This window comes from Heterocephalus glaber, unplaced genomic scaffold (assembly GCF_053883595.1).
Source record: "Heterocephalus glaber isolate CG9 unplaced genomic scaffold, H.glaber_assembly_v1.0 deba00001531, whole genome shotgun sequence".
Lineage (NCBI taxonomy): Eukaryota > Metazoa > Chordata > Mammalia > Rodentia > Bathyergidae > Heterocephalus > Heterocephalus glaber.
Genome location: NW_028258329.1, coordinates 23161770 through 23184213, shown reverse-complemented (window position 1 = coordinate 23184213; position 22444 = coordinate 23161770). Strand labels below are relative to the sequence as shown.

At 46.2% G+C, this 22444-nt stretch overlaps 1 protein-coding gene across 6 annotated transcripts in view; it reads left to right on the top strand.

Annotated features, from left to right (window-relative positions):
• The first annotated feature begins 2304 nt into the window (after positions 1–2304).
• Positions 2305–22444, top strand: part of Arnt2 (aryl hydrocarbon receptor nuclear translocator 2) — a 153139-nt gene continuing 132999 nt past the window's right edge. For 2 of the 6 annotated variants that reach the window (XM_087188469.1, XM_087188464.1), the window contains exon 1: positions 2305–2410. In XM_087188469.1, the coding sequence (XP_087044595.1) occupies positions 2380–2410 (31 nt within the window). In that variant the 5' untranslated portion in view covers positions 2305–2379. The remainder of the gene's footprint in view (positions 2411–22444) is intronic. The other 4 variants (XM_087188468.1, XM_087188472.1, XM_087188462.1 and 1 more) reach the window with 3 other exon arrangements.

Here is a 22444-nt window from a genome sequence, read left to right as displayed (position 1 = left end):
CCTCAGGGGCCACAGTGTTTATCAGCCTGGGTGGGCATGGTCATTTCCAGGAGCAATATCCCCAGAAATGTGCCCTATGGACCTAGTGGGTCTGTGTTAATTTTTTCTAAATGCAAATCTCAGCTTCAAATTCAGCCTTGTTTGGAATTTTAAAGGGCTCCAGGTTGTTTAAAGGTTGAGTGAAATTCCTAAGCCTGCTAACTGGTCACAGTCTACTAACTCATAATTAGCACGAGACCACTGTATTGTGTAAATGCCACTCGGCATTCAGCAATGACTAACTGCTCCATTTCAGATGTTTACTTAAGAGGGGGGCTTCCATCCACAATCAATGCTTCTGGGAATTTCACCTATTTAATTCTGAGAGATAAGACAGTGAGTGAGGTCTCAAGTCTCCCATTCCTCTCCCTCTTCCATCCTCCCAATCCCAGCCACCAAATCCCTTCACACTGTGGGTGACTCAGGTCTGAGCTTTCTCTGGAGACTGAGTGCACAACCTTGAGAAAGTCACTTCTGCACCCCAAGCTTGAGTCCTCTGCTGAGAACTGGGAGAACACTGAGCTGAGCAATGACGAAGGTCCTTTCTAGCTGTGTGGTTTAAGGACTGGTAGAGATGAGACATCTTCTGCCTCATGAAATTCAAACATATTTATTACTTAGTCCAAACCACAGCATGAGCCAGACTCCAAGCAGACAGTGCTAGCAGTTGTTTTCGTGTTACCTGTCTTTTATTGCAATGAACAAGTAAAAAGAGGCAGCTTGTGCAAGATCCAGGTTTAAAGACATTTAGGGAGAAAAATGGGCAGTGGCCAACAGCATGGTCAGAAAGTAAAACTTGTCAGCAAACATGCCTGGCTAATATGTGTGCACAACAGTCTTATCCACTACACTTTCATTTTTTAGGGAGAATATGAGAAATATTTGGGGGCCAAATGAGCCACATGTAATAGCTGAAATGGCTGCTATATGGATGGATATGTAAATGCCAAGAAGGCCAACTTGTGGGGAATGGACAGAACTCGGCAGGCTTTTGGACAGTGAGCTGGACGAGCGCATGTGGAGGCACTGCAGGGACTGGCCTGCCTGCCTGTGAGGAGCAGGGCTCAGAAGTGGCTCTGGGTGGCAGAAACACCTGTCTGATATGGGGTGAGGCCCCAGCTGAGCCCTGTCTCTCATTGTCTCTGGGCCTGGCCCATCTGTCTCCACTGCACAGTGCTTTATTTTCCCCCTCGAGATGCCTTCTTGCATCTCTCTACATCCAATTCACGTCTTCAAAGCCTCACTTTCATCTGTGCCGATGGCTTGGCCTCCTTCATCCAGCAGTGACCACAGGATGCAGACTCGATTTTCAGGGGTTCTGCACCTCAAGAGAGCAGAGGCCAGGCTTTGCTCCTCCCTGACCCCACTTCCAGGCCTGAAGCCCTTGGAGGGCAGGGCCCCTGTGGCTCCTTCGACGCCCGATAGTGGCTGGTGCACAGCAGACACCCAGCCTCTGACAAAGTGATAAGCTACAGATCAGTAATGACAGACACGTCTGGAAGACCACGTTTATTTGGAAATGCATCCCAGCCACCCCCTGTCCTAAACGCTTCTTTGGATGATCTAAGACTTGGTTATCCTGGCAAGTGTGATTGTGTTTAAGGGCCAGCTTGCCCCTCTTGGGTCTCACCTGAGCTATAGTACTCTCTCGCCTTTATAGGGTACCTGCCCCTGTGACATCCAGAAGCCATGGTTTCTCATAGCAACAGTTGGATCTGGTACCCCACCCAACCACCCACCCAGTTCTTTGCACCCTAAGTTCACCAGGCCTTGTAAACAAAAGCATTAAAAAATCTCTGTACATTCTCCAGATGACAGTGTACATAAGGCTCTTGCCAGGACCTCAGGTAATAAACAATGAGCCTCCAGGGCAGGAGGAGGGCAAAGCTGGGGGCCTCGCTGCACCCAGGCCATCCTCAGTTTCCCTAGGGTGACTCCCCGCTTCACACAGGGACCTACCCCCAGCTAGCCCCGTAGCCTTTGTTCCGGGCCATCTCCAAGGACATGCGTCCCCCGGAACCGCAGTGTGTCTGCGCACCCGGACCCCGCTGTACGTGTCTGTACGTGTCGTGCGGGCCGAGGGGACCTGCGCGGCCCGGGCGGCGGAGGGAGTGAGGGTGGGTGGGGAGCGGGGTCCCGCGGAGCGGCCCAAGTCTCGTCTCGCGGTGCTGGGCTCGGACCCGGGCGCCCCGCGCCGACAAAGGCGGGCGGGAGGAGGGGCGCGGGAGGCGGGGACGCGCGGAGCCGAAAGGAGCCGCGCCGCGAGCGCCGCCCCCGCCGCTGTCCTTTGTGTGCGCGGCGCGGCGCGGCGCCGGGCCGCCCGGTCCGGTCCCCTCCGCGATGGCCACGCCGGCGGCCGTCAACCCTCCGGGTGAGTGTCGGGCCGGGCCGGGAACGCTGTCACCGCGCGGCCCGGCCGGGGCGCTTCAGTCCCGGCCCTGGGTGTCGCGAGCCGGTGCCTTCTCTGAATGGAGGCCGGGCCGGGCCCCGCGGTCCCCGACACCACCTTGGCCTCCCGCGCCTCGCGCCGCCTACCGGGCCCGAGTGTCCGCGGGTCCCGCGTGACAGAAGCAGGGAAAAGTTTGGGGCCAGGTCAACAGGGTGGAATCGGGCTCTCCCCGCGCTGTCCTCAGCGCCCTCGCCGCTGTCACTCCTGTCCCGGGGAGCAGGAGCCTCCCTGCCCTGCCCACCCATCGCCCGTGTCCCCGGGCCACCTGTCCAAAGGGTGCCCACTGGGCAGATTTTTGAAAATGGAGATTGATGCAGAAGTGGGAGAATGTTCCCCTGCTTTGCAAGTGTGGCAGGAAATTCTGTTCTACTTGGGAAAGTTCCCTGTCGTGGGCAGGACTTCTGCAGGGTGTCCCAATGGGATGCCAGACTGCTGCCAGGTTTGGGGTTGTGTTGTGACTGGCCTGGATAGGGTGGGTTGTTGGGTCCCTGCATGGGTGAGGGGGGACAATCCTAGAGATCAGCCCGCTGGAAGTTCTCAGTAGGGGAGCGAGGCCATGTGTACAGGGGGAGGCGGTAGGTGAAGAGCCATATGCTGAGCAGAGAAAAGTGTCATTGGAGAGTGAGGAGGGAAGAATCTCCTGTGTCTAGGGGCGGCCAGGAGAGGCTTTGGGGACTGGACACTTGAGTGTGACCTCACAGAACCAGAAGGGTTGAATACACAGGCCTGGGGGTGAGGGAACTGGGGGCCTGTTCACCATGTTCTTGTTCCGAGCATGGACGGAGGTCGGAGCGTGGTTGGTGCACTTGGGATGGGAGAGGGAACCGAGGGACCCGGTAGTGCCGAGTTGTGTGGATGTGGCCAGGCCTGGAAGGACAAGGTAAGAACCATGGACTTTCTCACCTAATGTTAAGAGTGAGTCCTCAGTGGTATTGAAGAGGGAAGTCACACCATCCCTGTTTTTCTGGGAGTTTAGTGTGTCAGCCACATCTAGGTAACATGAAAAGAAGGAAGGTAGAAGTGGAGGTAGGGAGGCCAGGTCACACAGAGGCAGGTGTGGGAGTCAGACTTAGTGGCAGTGGCAGGATTACAAGGGAGGGTGTACTGCTGCGCAGGTGAAGGACTTCCAACTTGGCACTGCTTGGATTTGGTGTATGGGTGAAGGAAGAGGCCAGGGAGACTCAGAGGCGGGTGCCTTTAGAGTTAGAGGTGGAGAGCCTGTGCAGTCTCCAGGAAGGAGGCCCAGGGAAGAGGTTGGAGTCCCAGAGGGAGAGACAAGAAGCCCCCTGTCAGGAACACCAGGTGGAATGGCGTTCAGTGCATAGCCGGCTAGTTTGCTTTGCTTTTGAAGCAATTTCAACCTACCCAGCTTCTTCGAAATCAATAGAAAATGGATGGACTAAAATGTAATGAAATTAGAAAAAGCAAAAGACATTTAGTGAAGATATTTAGTCCAATACAGGCTTATATTGGGTAAAGGAATACAATCTGAGGCAATTTACATAATTCATGTGCCACTGTGTCAATAGTGAACACTGTTTTGTCCATTATGTTCCCTGAGTTGTGTGGAGTACAGACGGGGCAGCTGCTTGGTGGTGCTGAGCACACTGATACCTGTGCCTGGGTTCCAGGGACTCACGGGTGGACCCCAGGTATCCTGTGCATGGTTGGTAACACCTGACCAGCTTGACAGACAATATCTGGGTCTGCTCTCTGTTGACAGAGGTACCAGAGATCTTAAGCTTGGTGAAATTTTCTCCAAATTCCTTGAGGTGAAGCTTTTCAGTTATTCATCATCATCATCATCATCATTTTCTGTACTGGTCCGTTGTGGTCACATGAGCATCTGTATGGGGTGTTGTTCTTGCCCGGTGAAAGTCTCCGGCTTTTTTGGGAAAAAGTGTTTATTCTTAAGGGATATGGCCAAAGATTTGACCAAAAGAGAGATTTCAGAGTCTATGAGCAGTTGACAGCCACAGAGATAGCATCTGAGTTAGCTGCTCGCCGGCAGGAGCAGAAGTCACATGGCATTGCTTTGTATTCCTCCTCTTTGTCTCACCCCTGCCTTCTCCCTGGACATTGTTTGTTTGCACAGAATGAGAGCTTGGCAAACACAGCCAAATGGACTGGGAGCTACCAGGATTTACTTCTGCTCTCTGTGCTCAGGTGCAAAGGCCACCTCTGCACCCTGCCACCTGTTCCTCCCTTGATTGACAACTGCAAGGCCATTGCAGTGACACTGGGCACAGTAGGACATGGCGGGGCTTCTGATAGCAGGTGAGGCTGGGGTCTTCACACCCTTGTGTCTCTCAGTTGACATGAGTTAGGCTCCGATCCTTACTCTGTTCCTTCTAGTTGTTCTGTTTGGGATTTAAATTAGAATTCTACAGGTACTCCGAGAGGGAAGAGGTCTCTGGAGAAGGAAGGGTTTGGCTCCTGAGTGTTTTCCTCATAGTTCCTGTCCCTGAAGTCCTGGGTGTAGTTCCTACTTGCTGTGGACACCTCCTGCTGCCTGGGTCCTCATATTGATCACCAATACTGTTTCACTGGCTGATTTCCTCCATTCTCTCTGATCATCGATGATATACATCCTCTAGATTAGAGAATAGAGTTTTAGGGTTGTGTTTTACTGTTTGGCACCTTTTTGGATAATATTTAAGCATTTCTGATGCAAAAGTGGAGGTTGAATTAGTTACACACACCAAAGTGTCTGCAGCCCATGTGCACGGTTGAAGGGGTTGCTATTTCCATCTTGATATTTTGTGATGTAAGCATGGAGTCAGGTACAAATTCAGACCAACAGTCATTAGGCATCATGCGTCACCTGGACATTGTCTGAAGTGACTATTTGCAGAATAATTAAGGCTTGCACATTTTAAAAGAATAAAAAAGATATATCTGAAGAGATTTAGAATTCCTCTGTTTTCTCAGATTGATTCTTATGCTTTTCTCCCCCCTCTAGGTTTCTGGCCTTTGGCATTTTAGTTGGAACTTTGATTATACAGACAAGGAGATTCTCTGGGCAGATGACTTTAGATGAAGAGAAGTTTGCAGTGGTTCAACATCATATTGATTCTCTGATGTGCCAAGGCTTCCGCAGGTCAAAGAGTAACATGAAGCTGAGGATGAATGTTCCTTGCCCTCAGGGAGTCTTAATAGAGGAGGCACAAGTGGCCTAACTAAAAAATAGCGAATTTAGGAAGGATCATTTTGAGCTGGTGCTTTGGGTGGGGAAGGACATATTTGTGAAGTATGGGTTTCTGTCAAGTGGTGGCCTCCTTTGTGCTCTTGGGGATTCAGCAGGGCACCCAGGAATGTGGTGCAGATTTAGAGCTTTGGAGAGATGCATGCTGTGTGCGTGGGGCACCTAAACCAGGTGAATGTGGAATTCAGCCTAACTTCTTGTGATCATGAGTTGTGATGTGTCACCTGGACTTGAGTAAGAGCTGCCTAGCAGGTTAGTAAAGCCCTGGTTGTGTCTGTGGATGATTGATGTGTAGGTTGCAAACTGTGGAGGGAAGACTTACCCTGGATGTGAGTGGCACCAACCAATGGACTTGAGTCCCAGATGGAATAAAAAGAGAAAAAAGAGAGAAGTCTGCCCTTTTTCTTTGGAGGAGCTCCAGGCTTCACCATCGTCTTTGGACATTTTTCTCTATTTCCCTTAGGCTTCCGGTGCAGACTCTTCAGCCTTCCAGTGCAGACCCTTCAGCTTTTAGACACCTCCTCACACCAGTCTGCAGTGAGCTGCAGGCCTTCAACCTTTGGCTGCATCCTCTGCCCAATGGGTAGAGAAGTTAAGCTGAATTCCATGTGCAGCTGGTCTGGATGTCCCAGTCCCTGGGGCTGTCAGATCAGAGGTGGAGGAATGCCGAGTGGCCATCTGCACACTGGGGTGCCAGAGGATCCTATAAGCCTACCTAGTAAATCCTTTGTACAACCACACATATATTTTATATTAAATCTGTTCCTCTAGTGAGCTCTAACACACTTCTCTACACATTGGCCTTCATTGAATCTTTGAACCCATCTATTGCAAAATGCACCCACCACTGTTCATGCACTTCTAAGAGAAAAGCAGCTCCAACTCAACGCTAACATAACTGTCAATTATGAAACTCCTCAGTTTTAGTGATGTTATAAAATATGAGTCTTGGAATCAGTAGAACTGTGCCTTAGAACAAGTTGACTTTACTACCTGACCACCTGTATCTAAAATACATGGTCTCAAGAGGAAGGGAATAAGGAGGAGGGGACAGGGTGTAAGGGGGACATGGGGGATGGATATGATCAAATAGATTTTATGCATTGAGACTCAATATGTTGTAAAATTAATAAGCACTAAGAAAATATACTGAAAAAACACATGGTCTCCTTTTAAGTAAAGAAAGCTATGAAGTTTGACCTTTAGGCGTGTGTCAGGGGATCCAGTAATGAGCTGATGGCCCTGTGGCTACCACGAAGAGAGGAAGGGAGGGAGGGTGGAAGAGAGAAAAGGAGGAGGAGGAGGAAGAGGAGGAGGAGGAGGAAGGGGTGAGGAGTGGGAAGAGGAAGAGGATGAGAAAGAGGAGGAGGAGGGAGGAAAGAAGAAAAGGAAGAAAAGAAAGGGTGATGTCTGGAAAAGAAAAGTTTATTCCTTCTCTGTGTGTGTAATTTTTTTTTGAAAAAGCTTTATTTTTAGAGTAATTTTAGGTTCACAGCAAGTGAGAGCAGGCCCAGTTTGCCCATGTACCCCCTGTGCCTACACAGATCCTCGCTCCTTATGTTATATCTGCTGAACTTGCACTGTACATTCTGTGGGTTTGGACATTTGTGTGGTGACAAGGGTCCCCATCTTGGCATCATACAGAGTAGTGCTCTCTGTTCATCCCTCCTCTCCCCAGCCCCTGGTAACCATGGGACCTTTTACCGTCTCCATGGTTTTACTCTTCCCAGAACATCCTAGAGCTGGGCCTGCTGTGGTTGGATCTGGTTGGAGCATGTCCCTCAGATGTCCCTGGTGTAGGGGATGTTGAGAAGCAGTGGCTCCTCTAAGAGGCAGGGTCCACTGGTGGGAGGTGAACAGATCTTTAAGAGGAGCCATGCTTTTCTCCTGGGCCGTGTTCTTGCTTCCATGGGAAGTCCTGGGGGAGTGGGGTGTTTCCATGGAGCCTGGCATCTCTCCTGACTCTCTTGCTTCCTGTCTCCCTGTGTGCCCTGTTTCTTTTCCTCATGAGCCCCTGCCATTGTGATGGCACCTGCTATGAGACCCTCATCAGAGCCAAGCCAATGCCGAAGGCAGACTCTGGAACCTCCATAACTGTGAGCTCAGCAAGCCTCTTTTTATTATAAGTATGCAGTCTTGAGCGCTTCGTTGTGACAACAGAAAATGGACTAATACAGAAATGTGTCATATGTCACCTTCTCAGCTTGTCTCCTTTCCCTTAGTAATAAGCATTGAAGTTTCTTCCTTGTCTATTTTTTTTTTTTTTTTTTGGTACCAGGGATCGAATGCCAGTCCTTGCACTTGTGCAGCAGGCAGTGAAACCATTGAGCTAAATCCCCGGCCATTTCTTGTCTTTTAATGCTTTGATAGCTCATTCTTTTCTGTGCTGAATAAAAATTCCACCCTCTGGATGTGCCACAGTTTATCCATTTCTTGAAAGTCATCTTAGTTGCTTCCAGCTTTTGGCAATTATAAATAAAGTTGCTGTTGACCAATATTACTGGATAACTACTATGTGGCAGGTGTTGACCCAGGTTCTGGGTTTACAGTGGTGGGCAAAATAAATGCAGTCCTGCCACCATATTGTCATAAAAGAGTCACAGAGATGTGTTAGTTATAAAAATGTATTAATGCTATGAAGAGATGATCCCCTGAGATTAAATAGCCAAGGGACCTAATTTAGGTGGGAGAATTGGCAAAGGCCACATGAAGTCAGCCAAGGTCTCTTGGAGGAGGTGACTTTTAAGCCGTGCTCTGAGGAGCGGAGGGCAGGGCCTGCAAAGGCCATAGGCAGCAGGTTCAGGGAGCCAGCATGGCCGGAGATGGCCAGCAAGGGTGCAGTGGGTGAGAAGCCAGAGATGCAGCAGAGGCCGGCTCACAGAAGGCCACGAGTCTTGAGTCCAGGGTTGCATTTTGATTCTAAAGGTGGTAGGAACCCATCCGAGGGTTTTGAGCTGATGAGAAAGGAATCGGTATGTGCTTTAGATGGCCCCTGGCTCCTGTGGGCGCCAGTTGGATAGTGAAGAGGTGACATCAGTGCAGGGGATAAAGGCAGCTGGAGCAGAGTTTGTACAGGGAAGGGGTACCCTGCTGAATGACTCCTGGGCCCAGCTTGGTCCTAGTCCATCTTGCAGTTAGGCATGGCTGCCTGGGTAGAGCCATTATGACTCTGATGAAGTGTTAGGAGAGGTGTCCTGACGCATGGGGGCAGAGGTGGTGGGAGGTCGTGAGGTACAAGTGGCCAGCTCGAGGCTTCAGTATCAGTCACTTGCATGGAGGTGCTCATGAAACATGTAAGTGGTGCTGTCAGAAGGCTGGGGGACACACAGCCAGGGGTGTGGGTTGGGAGCATAACTGAAGAGGGAAGTTGTACAGCCTTTCATTGTGTCGTTTGGGGGCGAGTTAGGTCACAGAACATACAGCCTTAGGACTCAACATCTTAGTTCCCAAGCAGTGCTTCCACATACTGTTTTATCACCTGTTTTTACTGAGATTCATGAAGGAATAAGGTCATGGAGAGATGATTCTGCATCTTTCCAGGTCCACGAATTCATGAGTTTTCATACGTACACACACAGTCTCCGGTGGTATAAGAAAGGTGTGTCTAAGAGTTGGAGTTGCTCCCAGTGGTTCGAGTGGCCCTGTTGTGGACTGTGTGGATTGGTGAGGCTATGGGACATTCCCACTGAGCTTGAGGACCCTGAGATGGAGCAGGTCAGCCTTCAGGCTGGTTTACCACGTGGAGTCTTGATTCCATGCAAGTTATTTCCCTTTCTCATCTAGTCCTTTCCCCTGGGGGTTTGTTGTCCTTCATGTTGGGATGGTGAATGGCTCCCCTGTCTTTCCTTCCCATCCTGCTGCTCCTCACACCTTACCACCATCCTCCACTTCCTTCTTGTCCTCCTGGACTCTCTGTGAACGCTTCCTGCATTAGGGAAACCTTCTGATGCCCTTACCCAGGCACAGTGTGCCTGTACTGCCTCCCATTGAGCTGGGTATGGCCTTTGTAGCACTTCTCTCTGCCTGGAGCTGAAAGATGGGCTGTTGGGGGACACCTGTGACCTCTGCCTAAATGGGAGCCCAAGAAGTCAGGGTGTGCATTGTCACTGTGGCAGCCCAGGACCTGCTGTATCACTTCCACACAGTGGACACACAGTGAGGCTTTGTTAATGAGGGAATCTATGGATATCTTATTTTTCATATGCAGTTGACTTTAAATGTCTGTGTTGAAAAAAGAAAGCATAAACCCTGTGTTCTGTAACCAATTGGGCTACATTTGTTTTGTTTAAATCCTGACTTTTCTTATTTTTGTGATTTTGATTTTCTACTAGGATCATTCTTTCTTAAGCCAGTTGCTCTAAATTTTGTAGTAAAAGAAGGGAGCCTTGTAACTCTCCTAGGAAGGAGGGTAGCCAGATGGTAATATTCAGGTAGTACCACTGGTCGTAGCAGAAGATTCCTTGTTAATGTTCACAGGGTCTGTTCAGAAGGTGACCTCCCTGGTGGCTGTCCAGTTGCCTGCAGTGATAGGTATGCAGCTGCCAGGCTGGCTCTGGGTCCAGTGGTTGGTTTGGGATATAGGAAGGGAGCAGCCAGGTCAGAGCGGGCATTCAGTGCCCCTGCTTGAATGTGCAGGCTCTAGAACTGCAAGTAGGGGCCCTTTGCTGAGAAGCAGAGATTTGGCAGCTGCCGAGACTATAACAGTTTGACCATTTTTCAGGCAAATCTACAAAAATGCCAAAATGTTTACAAGTTCTTACTTTTGTATATTGTACATTGCATGTTGCTTGGAAACATGGGTGTCTTTTACTGCTTTGATTGTGTTGCAAGAGCAGCCTAAGCAGAGTCAGGCTCTTTGACCCCTGCTGTGGAGTGAACGGCTTTCTTCTTTGTGTCACCTTTCCCCTGAATACAGCAAAGTTGCTCATTGATGTAAAAATACGGAAAATACAGAAAATCTCTAAGAGTTTCACCCCCCAAAAATGAACATTTTTGCATATATTCTTACATATTTTTTCCTAAGTACTGTATGTGTATGTATGTGTGTATGTGCACATATGTGTATGTATATTGTATGTGTATATATGTTGTGCATATGCATATGTAACACATATGCTTATATACTTTGGAATTGTTCCAAACATTTTTATTACCCTTTGTATTAGTCACTTTTCTGTTACTGGGAGAATATACCTGATACCCACAATTTAAAGGAGGAGAGGTTTATTTTGGCTCATGGTTTCAGGGGACTCAGTCCATGTGTGGTTGGCATGGCAGAAATAGCTGCAATGCAGAAATAGCACGGTGGAGCAAAGCTGCTCACCCATGGCAGCCAGGAAGCAGAGAGAGCAGGGAGGAGCTGGGGCAGGAACACACCTTCCAGGTCCCACCCCAGTGACCACCTTCAGCCAGGGCCAGCTCCCGACAGCACATTCAACTATGAACTCACCAGTGGACCAGTATGTTGACGGGTATAGCACCCCAATGATCAAATCAACCTGAACACATGAGAGTTTAGGGGACATTTTAGATCCAAACAGTCACACCCTTTCTCCTCGATGGTGTGTCATTTCAAGGGTGCTGATTTTCAAGGCTGCACAGCGGCCGTTTTGCGACTGTGTCATACTTCATTAACTCAGCCTCATATTTTGGGATGTAATATTCAATGTGCTTTCCCATTTGTCAGAATTATACACAATATTGTAGTGAATACCCCTGTATATGAATAAGCCTGACATTTTTTCCTTAGGACATCTTAGAAGCATAGTCAAACAGTCAAATGGGTTTACCTGCCTCCACCTTACATTGGTCTCCACAGAAGTGAAGCCAGAGTCCCAGAGAGGTCCCGAGATTCCCCCTGGAGTCCCTCTGTGTGTGCAGAACTGGGCCCAGCTCACGTGGGGCTCCTCTGCAGGCCGGTTCCTGTGTTTTGTACCTTCAGCAAGGTCGTGGTGGTTGCTCCTGGGTCCAGCACAAATTTAGGAGGTGTTAATGATGGAGGGTGACCTGTGCTTTTGCCCTGGTGACCCTGAGAAGTAATAGGGAGCTGTCTTTGGGGGTTGGGGCTGGCACTTCTTCCAGGCCAGGTGCAGGAGGAAGGCTGGGAGCAGGGTCCCTGTCCAGGGCAGGAGCACCAGAGGCCGTTCCTGAGCTGAAGCCATCTCCTGTAGATCTAGGCCTCTTGAGAAACAGAAAAGCTGCAGAGCCTTGCTAGCGGCTGAGGGAAGAGGTGGGACTAAAGACCAAGGTGGTCTTCTCCAGCAGACACCCAGCGGGAACCTGCAGTGACCACTCATTCTTAAGTCCTCTCTGCCTGACGAGTCAGGCAGTTTCTGGCCTATTCGTGCCTGGACCTTTGAATTTCCCTAACAGCAACTAAGAAAAAGAGCCAGTGAAAGTGTTTGGAATTGAAGGGAGGTGGGAATGTCTGTGGCTGGCAGTATAGACTTCAGTAGATGGCCTCAGCGCTAGGCTTCGAGGAAGCCAGCAGGGAGACTGAAGTTCATTGGTACCTTGACATCCACTTTCTTATTTTGAGTAGCTCTCTAGGTCTGGCGCAGGGCACCTGAGACCTGGGCTGGGGGTCACATATGTCCACGTGGTGCTTCTCAGCAGGGACATTTGCAATGTCTGGAGATGTCCATAGTTGTCACAGCTCTGTGGGTGGCAGGCTGCTGACCTCTGTGAGTAGAAGAGGGGGTGCAGCTTGACACACCGTGGTGTCTGAGGCAGTTCTTCGCACCAGAGTCCCACGTGTCACTCAAGCTGATCTATGGGGACAAAACTTCTTGTAGGTCTTGGGACAGTGGCCACTAAAAAAGAACTCAGGGGTTCCATCAGGACATGTGGCCCCCAAAGGACAAAGGGGATGGCCCCCATAAAACATGTCAAGAAAATACAGCAGCATTAAGATCAAAGTGATGCTTTGGAGGAGATTATGCAATCTGGAAGTTAATTTAAATGTGAAGTAACAAGACTGCAAGAAGTTTTTCTTCTATTTTTAGAACAGCATTGATGTTTCTATCACATCAGCATTTTGAAATGAGGCATAGTCTGGAATGATTTGCCATAATTTGATATGCCTGATGGATTCCAAGTCCCTCAAAGAATAAAATGAATGGATGTGATCAGGGATCACAGCTGTGTTCTCTGTTTTTTTCAGAAGCATTTCACACCAGAAAACTTGCAATTCCATTCAGCTGCCCTCCTGGAGCACAGCTCCTATTCCCTCCCTGCACAATGGGTACTGTGCTTGGTGCTGAGGGATAGAACAGACTGATGGAACAGGCTGGCTACATGTGGTTTGTATTCAGCCAGTCCCTGACAAGGCAGGGTTGGGACTGCTTATGTAAATGTATGTAAATGGTGCCGCCCATCTGTGAGCAGAGGGGGAGGTGGCTGTCTCCAGTCTGTTCTTGAGGGCTGGAGGAGCAGTTCAGAAGCATGCACGTGCACAGGACCCCAGTGTGGGTGTGTGCCTTTTCCTCCTCGCAAGCAGCAGCTCCCTCCTGGGTCTGTGGATCCCATGGATTCTGCAATTCTTGCCTCTCCCCATTTATTCCTCCCCCTGGGTCCCCCAGGGCAGTGAATGGCAGCACTCTCCATTCATTGGCCCAAGCCAGACATTAATTATTTTAATTGCTTATCCACCTAATTAAACAAATATTAATTGAATGCCAACTGTGTGCTCACAGTGGTGTGCAAACCCAGGCATGGTTTCTGCTTTCACGGAGCTTCACTGTGTGGGGTTAGAGAGTCAGCTGTTTATTAAATAATCACATGCATGAGGATGTCATTAAAATAAGTGCTATGAGGGGAAGGAGTCTTTGTTTACAGATGCAACAGGAAGCTGTTGAAGTGTGTGTGGGTAGGGCCCATTGTGATCAAAGGTGCATTTTGAAAAGATCTCTCTGGCTGTGGAGGTAAGGATACTACTCGGTGGCTGGCGGTGGCTGCAGGTGGGGAAGGGAAACATGCTGAGAAGCTGTGCTGGCAGTCCAGGTGAGGGATTGTGGAGGCCTGGGCCAGGTGGATGTGGAGAGAAGTAAATGGAACCCTGAGAGGTGTAGGAGGAAAAGCAACAGAATTAACAGAACAAATGATGGCTGGATGTAGGAGATGAGGGAGGAGTGGCCAGTCTCCTGACTCAGCTTCTGGGCAGATAATAGGTGCTATTCCTCTGTTAGAGTTTAGATCTAGAATGTCCTTCAAAGTCTCACCTGTTCAGAGGTGAGGCTTTTGGAATGTGATTGGATTATGGCATGCAGTACTCATCAGTGGGTTAGTCCATTGATGAGTTTATAGTTGAATGTGCTGTTAGAAGGTGGGGCCTGGTTGGAAGAGGCGTGTCATGGTGCATGCCTTTAGAGGGTGTATCTTCCTCCCTCCCTGGTTCTTCCCTTCTTTCGGTTTCCAGGCTGCCATGAGATGAGCAGCTTTGTTCCACTAAGATGTTTCTGCATTGGAGCCAGCCGACCATGGACTAAATCCCCTGAACCCAGTTGAACCTGTCCTCTTTTAAGTTGTGGCTGTTGGGTGTTGAGTCTTAGCAGTGGGAAAGCTGACAAATACACCTTGTTATAAACGAACATGTGAAATCACTCTCTTGGAGACAGGCTTTGTGAAGACAAAGAAAGGTTTATTCCAGTGAGCAGAGACTAAAATCAGGGATAGATGGTAGCAGCTAGCAGGGAAAGAAAACTATGTTTATATAGATTTTGGAGAGGAGCTATATATATCGTAAGGAATGTTTATGACTTAGTGTCTAAGGACGGTCAGAGCAGGTAATTCGACAATGGACTTCTTGGCACCAGAGAGGTTGTGTGTTTCCTCTTGTGACCACCTGTCCTGTTTCTGAGAAATAGCCTGTCGTTTGCTGAAAGTGGCCTGTTTCCTTTGTCCTGTTTATTTGTGCAGGTCTCACTTAGGCCAGGCGTGACACCCGCACGGAGAACATTGGGTGTGGAAGTCTGGGGTGTTGGGGCTATGTTGGTGGATTGGGGAGGTTGTGTGTCTTGGGCTCATGGAGAGGTAAGCACCTTGAGTTCAGAGATGGGAATTTGTCAAAGTTGCTTCCTTTACTCTTAGAGTCGGGACTTCCTCCTCTCTGCACTATCCTCCACATCTCACAACTGGTGCTTAATACACACTTATTAAATTAATGAGTGAATTAATTGATCTCCAGTCCCCAGATCCTGAACCAATGGGAAAAGATGTGTCCACCACAGAGTTTTTGGTTTTGGTAACTTTCCATGCTAACGTAAATTCAGGCCTACAGAAAAGTTGTTGGAAAGTACAGAGAACCCCTGTGCTGGTTCCCAGACCACCTAGCTGTTAACGTTCACTGTTCAGTGCATTGACTGTGTCATCTTCTTTCCATGTCTGTGTCATCTGAGGATAGCAGAAGACATGATGCACTTTCTACTCCACTCCCTTCAGTGTGTATTTCCTAAGAGTAAGACATTCTCCCACAACATGTGACCAAAACCAGGAAGTTGGAATTATTCTAAAGCACTGTCTAACACATGGAGCTCAATCATATTTCACTATTTGTTCCTCCTTAGCAAAAAAGTTATTTTCTAGCCCTGGCCTTAATCCAGCACTGCATATAACACATTAAGTTCTCCTTTTATTCTAGAATGATTCTGCAGTCTTTTTTGATTTGTCTTTCGTGACCTTAGTGTTTCTACCAAGTACGCTTATTTTGAAGAATGTCCCTCAATTTGATTTTGCTTGAGGTTGGCTCACAATTACAATGAAGTTGTGGTTTTTTAAAAATAAATTTTAAGTTTTTAAAAGCAGGAATACTACAAACTGCTGTTGTATCATATGATTACTTTTTTTTTTTCTCTTGGCTTTGTCAATCTTTATTTTTCTTTTTTTCTTTTGTATTAAATTCTTTTATTGGTACACTGTAAGTGTACAGCACAATTACATTTCTCATTGGGAATTGTACCTTTACATAATGCATCTTGGTTCTTATTTTTTCCCCATTCCTAACCCTCCCTTCACCCCCTCCACCCTTCCCTATTTACAAAGACTTTATTTCCATTTTTTCCATTTCTCATCATTTTTCCTTTCCCGTCTTTCTTTTCCCCTGCCCCTCCCACTACCCCTACCCCTTTGGACCTTTTCTTCCTATTTTGCATTATCGATTATTCATTCTAATCATTGGTACATTTTAGGTATACAATATGATGACATTCATCATTGGAAATTTGCACCTTTACATAGTCTTTCTTGGTTCTTATTTTTCACCCTTGCCCAGCCCTCCCTTCAACCCCTCCAGTTCTCCCTATTTACAAAGATTTTGTTCCTATTTTTCCATTTTCTCATATTAATCCCATTCCCTTCTAGCCTTTCCCCTACCCCTCCCACTTCCTTCCCCTTTGCCCCTTTTCTTCCTGTTTCACATTACCTATTATACATTTAGTCCTTATTTACACTTTCAGTTTCTCACACCAGAGAAACTATTCGGTATTTACACATGTGTGTCCTATTTATTTCACTTCAGAGTATCGTCTCAATGTGCATCCACTTAGCTATAAATGTCTCTAATTTCTCATTTTTTATGGCTGAGTAGTACTCCATTTTATTAAAAAAAAACACATTTTCTTTATCCAGTCTCCAGTTGATGGGCACTTGGGCTGCTTCCAAGTTTTAACTATTACAAACTGCACTGCTATGAACATGGGCACACATATATCACTGTGGTATGATTCTTTTAATTCTTTGGGGAAGATCCCCAGCAGTGGAATAGCAGGGTCAAATGGGACTTCCAGTCCTAGTTCTTTGAGGTATCTTCATACTGATTTCCACAGTGGTTGCACCAGTCTACACTCCCACCAGCAGTGGAGCAGGGTTCCTCTTTCCCCACAGCCCTGCCAGCATTTGTTATTGGTTGATTTCATGATAGCAGCCATTCTTTCTGGAGTGAAGTGGAATCTCAGCGTTGTTTTCATTTGCATCTCTCGAATGACCAGTGATGTTGAACATTTTTTCATGTATTTATTTGCTCTTTCTACTTCTTTGTCTGAGAAATGTCTGTTCATTTCAGATGCCCATTTTTGGATTGGGTCTTTAAATTTGGGAGGTCTGATCTTTTTAAGTTCTTTATAGATTCAAGATAGTAGACCTTTCTCTGAGGAAGAGCAGGTGAAGATTTTTTCCCACATTGTGGGTTGTCTCTTCACACTGCTGGTGGTTTCTCTTGCTGTGCAGAAGCCTTTTAATAAGAATAGATCCCATTTGTTGATTGTTTGTGCTAGTTCATGGGCAACTGAGGTTTTGTTCATAAAATCTTTTCCTACACCGATGTCTTCAAGGGTTCTACCTAACCTCTGTTCCAACTGGTTCAGAGTTTCTATTTTAATATTTAGATCTTTAATCCATTTTGATTTTAGTTTAGTGCATGGTGAGAGATAACAGGTCTAGTTTTAATCTTTGGCAAGTTGAAACCCAATTTTTCCAGCACCATTTATTAAAGAGACTATCTTTCCTCCAGTGAGGGTGTTTGGCTCCTTTGTTGAAGATGAGATGGCTGAGTGTGTCTGGCGTTGTTTCTGCATCTTCTAATCTGTTCTACTGGTCCTCAAGTCTGTTTCTTTGCCAGTACCATGCTGTTTTTATCACAGTAGCTTTGTAGTAGAGTTTCAGGTTGGGGATTGTGATACCCACTGCCATGTCTCTGTTACCTAGAATTGCTTTTGCTCTTCTGGGTCTCTTCTTGTTCCAAATGAATTTTTGGATTGTTTTCTCAAGGTCTGTGAAGTATGCTGCTGGGATCTCAATTGGAATTGCATTGAATCTATATAGCAGTTTTGGAAGTATGGCCATTTTCACTATATTAATCCTTCCTGCCCAGGAGCAGGGGGTATCTGTCCATTTTCTGATATCATCTTCAATCTCTCTTTTCAGAGTGCCATAGTTTTCAGAGAAGAGATCTTTGATTTCTTTCATTAGGATGATTCCTAGGTATTTCAGTTTTTTGGATGCTACTGTGAAAGGAATTGTTTGCCCTATTTCTCTCTCAGTGAGTCTGTCATTGGTGTAGAGGAGAGCTGTTGATTTTTGTGTGTTGACCTTGTAACCAGCTACTTGACTGAATTTGGTTTTTAAGTGTAGAAGACTTTTGGTGGAGTTCTTGGGGTCTTCTATATAGAGTATCATGTCATCTGCAAATACTGACAGTTTGACTTCTTCATTACCTATCTTTATTCCTTTTATTTCTTTCTCTTGCCTAATTGCCGTGGCTAATGTTTCCAGAACTACATTGAACAAGAGTGGTGATAGTGGACATCCTTGTCTTGTTCCTGATTTGAGTGTGAAGGATTTCAGTTTTTGACCATTTAGTATGATACTGGCTGTTGGTTTTTCATAGATAGCTTCTATCAGTTTGAGGTAGAGACCATCTATTCCAATTTTTTGTAGGGTTTTTATCATAAATGCATGTTGGATTTTGTCAAATGCTTTTTCTGCATCTATGGAGATAACATATGGTTTTTGTCCTTGGCTCTATTGATATAGTGTATTACATTGATTGATTTGCGTATATTGAACCATCCCTGCATCCCTGGGATGAATCCCACTTGATCAGGGTGTATGATCTTCTTGATGATCTTCTGCATTCTGTTTGCCAGTATCTTATTAAGGATTTTTGCATCTATGTTCATTAGTGAGATTGGCCTATAGTTCTCTTTTTCAGTTGGGTCTTTCTCTGCTTTGGGGATCAAGGTGATGCTTGCTTCCAGGAATGAATTTGGGAATATTGCTTCCCTTTCAACTTCATTGAAGAGTTTAAACAGTAGTGGCAGTAGTTCCTCTCTAAATGTCTTGTAGAATTCAGCAGTGAAGCCATCAGGGCCTGGGCTTTTCTTAGTTGATAAGTTTTTAATTACATTTTTAATTTCATTGGTTGATATTGGGTTGTTCAGAATTTTTAAGTCTTCTTCATTCAACTTTGTTAATTCATATGTATCTAGGAATCTGTCCATTTTTTCTGTGTTGTCCATCTTATTGGCATATAGGTTCTGGAAGTAGGTATTGATGATCCTCTGGATTTGTGCTGGGTCTGTTGTAATTTCACCCTTTTCATTCCTAATTGCATGGATTTGGGCCTTTTCTTTCCTTTTTCTGACAAGGTAGGCTAAAGGTTTGTCAATTTTGTTGATTCTTTCAAAGAATCAACTCTTGGCTTCATTGATTTTTTTGTATTGTTCTCTTAGTCTCCATTGCATTGATTTCTGCTGTGATCTTTATAATTTCCTCCCTTGTATGAGCTTTGGGGTTGTCCTGCTCTTCTTTTTCTAGAAGCTTGAGGTTCAGCATCAGGTTGTTTAATTTGGCTCGTTCTGTTTTCCTAATATGTGTATTCACTGCTATGAATTTCCCTCGTAAGACAGCTTTCATTGTGTCCCATAGATTCCGATATGTTGTATTGTCATTGTCATTTAATTGAAGGAACTGTCTGATTTCTTTAATTTCCTCTGTGACCCATTGGTTATTCAGAAGTGTGTTGTTCAATTTCCACGTGTTTATGAAATTTTTTGAGTTTCTTTTGCTATGGATCTCCAATCTCATCGCACTATGGTCTGATAATATACAATGCATAACTTTAGTTCATTTGCACTTACTTAAACATGTTCTGTGTGTGAGTAAGTGGTCTATTTTGGAAAATGACCCATGTGCAGCTGAGAAGAATGTGTATTCTGATTTTGTGGGGTGGAAGACTCTGTAAACATCTGTTAAGTTCATTTGTTCAAGAATTCAATTGGGTTGTATTTCATTACTTATTTTTAGTCTAGTTGATCTATCTATTTGTGACAGTGGGGTGTTGAGGTCCCCCACAGAATTGTATTAGTGCATATATGACTTTTCATGTCCGTTAGTATTTGTTTTATATAATTGGGTGCACTAGTGTTTGGTGCATAGATATTTATAATTGTCATCTCTTCCTCTTGGATTCTTCCCTTTACAAGGATGTAGTGTCCTTCTTCGTCTCTCTTAATCAGTGTTGGTTTGAAATCTACTTCATCTGCCAAGAGGATAGCCACTCCTGCTTTTTTTCGGGTTCCTGTCACATGGGGTATTGTTTTCCACCCTTTAACTTTCAGTCTATGAGTTTCCTTTTGAATGAAGTGTGTTTCTTGTATGCAGCATATTGTTGGATTTTGCTTCTTGACCCATTCTGCCAGTCTATTTCTTTTGATTGGTGAATTGAGACCATTAACATTGATGGTTATAACTGAAACGTATTGACTTGTCATTGCCATGACTTTTTCTTTTTGTTGGGTCCTCCCCCTTTCCTTTTAATTTCTTGTCATGCCAGATGGGTTCATTCTGCTTTGCTTCCTGGGGTTGTGATCCTCAATGTCTGTTCCTAGGATATTGTGTACAATTCTTTGGCTTGCTGGTTTGGTATTCGTGAAGTTCCTAAGGTGCTCTTTGTCATGAAAGTATCTTATTTCTCCATCCATTTTGAAAGATAGTTTTTCAGGGTCCATCAATCTGGGTTGGAGGCTGTTTTCTTTTAGGGCTTGGAATATGTCACTCCAAGCTCTTCTTGCCTTGATGGTTTGTGTTGAGATGTCTGCTGTGATTCTGATGGGCTTTCCTTTGTATGTGATTTGTTTTTTTTCTCTGACTGCTTGGAGAACTTTGTCCTTCTGTTGTGCTTCTGGAATCTTAACAATTATATGCCTATGTGTAGATTTTTTTTGATCAAGGCTATTTGGAGTCCTATATGCCTCACTTATCTGTATGTCAAGCTCTTTTCCCCTGCTTGGGAAGTTTTCTGCCATTATTTCTGTGAAGAGATTTTTTATGTCATCTCCACTCTCTCCTGTTTCTTCATTGAGCCCAATCAGTCTTATGTTATTCTTCTTTGCATCATCTAGCAGCTGCTGGATTGCTTTCTCATGTTCCCTTATAATTTTGAAGCAATTTTACTTTTCCTGGTCACTAATTGCAATCTTATCTTCTATATCTGAAATTCTGTCCTCACATTGGCTCATTCTGCTGTGTAGACTGCCAATGGAATTTTTCATGTCCTGGAAATCTATTTGCATCTGTTTTATGGATTCCATTTGTTTCTTATGTTGGCTCTAGATTTATTAATCATGTCTTGCACTAGGGGCACAATTTCTCCTGTTACCTGAGAAATTATTTCTGATTTCATTGTTTCCAGGTCCCCTTTTGTTGCCAGTTCAGTGGATCTAGGTGGTTGAGTATCAGAGTGTTCCATCTCATTTCCCTTTGGGGTTGCTGTAGGTGGTCTGGAAGTCTGGTTTTGAGACTTATTTATGTGTTTTCTCATTTCGACTGGGGCAGTGGGCTGTTAGCGCCTGCACGGATTACCTCCTCTGAGCTGGGTGAGGTGGGACAGGGGCCAGGAGCAGCGGTAGGGATGGTGACCCAAAAGCCCTTTCCTGTGGGCTGGGAGCAACGGGAGGGATGGTGGCCAGGAAGCCCCTTCCTCTGGGCCAGGAACAGTGGGACAGAAGGTGGCCCAAAAGCCCTTTCCTCTGGGCTGGGAGCAGTGGGAGGGATGGTGACCGGGAAGCCCCTTCCTCTGGACCAGGAGCAGTGGGACAGCGGCTCAGAAGCCCCTACCTCTGGGCTGGGAACAGCGGGACTCAGTACGTTGGTCTGGTGGTCTGGTGTCCTCTGCATCTTTGTAGTGTGGAACCAGGTGGCTACCTGTCTGCAGCGGGGTGATTTGGTGTCTTCCGTGCGACTCAGCACCTCGGTTGAGGGTGCCCATATGATTACTTTTTAAAGTCATTTAAAAGCAAATCTCCCCGTTGGTGACATCGAGGTTGTGTGTAGGCCAGGCTAAGGTAAGATAACTCATTAGTGGTTTAAGATGCCAGTCCTGCATCCCAGAAAACCTTCTTCGGGTTGTGTAGACAGGTATAGCCAGGGCCACATGCTCCTTGTGGAATGCAAGTCCCAAGGGATTTTTTTTAAAAAAGACTATAGGTTTAGCACTTTCCCAAACCAAATATCGATTTCATTTGACAAATAAAATAATTATAAGCTAACTATGAAAGATTATCACATCTCTAATAAAGTCAGTGGGGAGTTGAAGTATTTAATTACCAACTTTCCTGACATACAAATTGAAAAGCTTTTCAGGTAAGTTGCTCATGTGGAATGCCTGGAACACACTGCAATTAACAATTGGATCTTCATTGAAACAGTAATTACTGTGTGATTTATCCCGTTCTTGGTTGCTGGTGTGTATCCAGGTTTAGTTGCACATTTGCATTTATTTTAGGAAGTTAATTTACTACTTCCTGGACCAGGGATTTAGCTCAGTGGCCCTACGCCTGTCTTGCAAGCACATGGTCCTGAGTTCAATCCCCAGTACTGGAAAAAACTATTTACTACTTTCTTTAAGTTCCTTTCAAAAATAATTTTACTCTGCTTCATCAAAAAAGACATGAGGCAGGTGCATGGGCTAGCTGGCTCCATGGCATAGTGAACCTAGTGGCTAAGGTGCCTGGCACACTCTCCTCACTGCTATTTCCTGTATGTAGGGTGGGCTGATCACAGGCTCACTTCATTTGGTTGTTGCTACTGTTTGGATCTTGAATGTTCCTAAACACCACATGGTGAAGGCTTAGTCACCAGCCTGTGACACTATTGTGGGGTGGTGGAATCTTTATGAGGTGAGGCCTCCTGGGAGGGAGGTGGGTCACTGGGGGTACGACCTTGGAGGGACCATTGTGGCCCTATCCTATTCCCCCTTT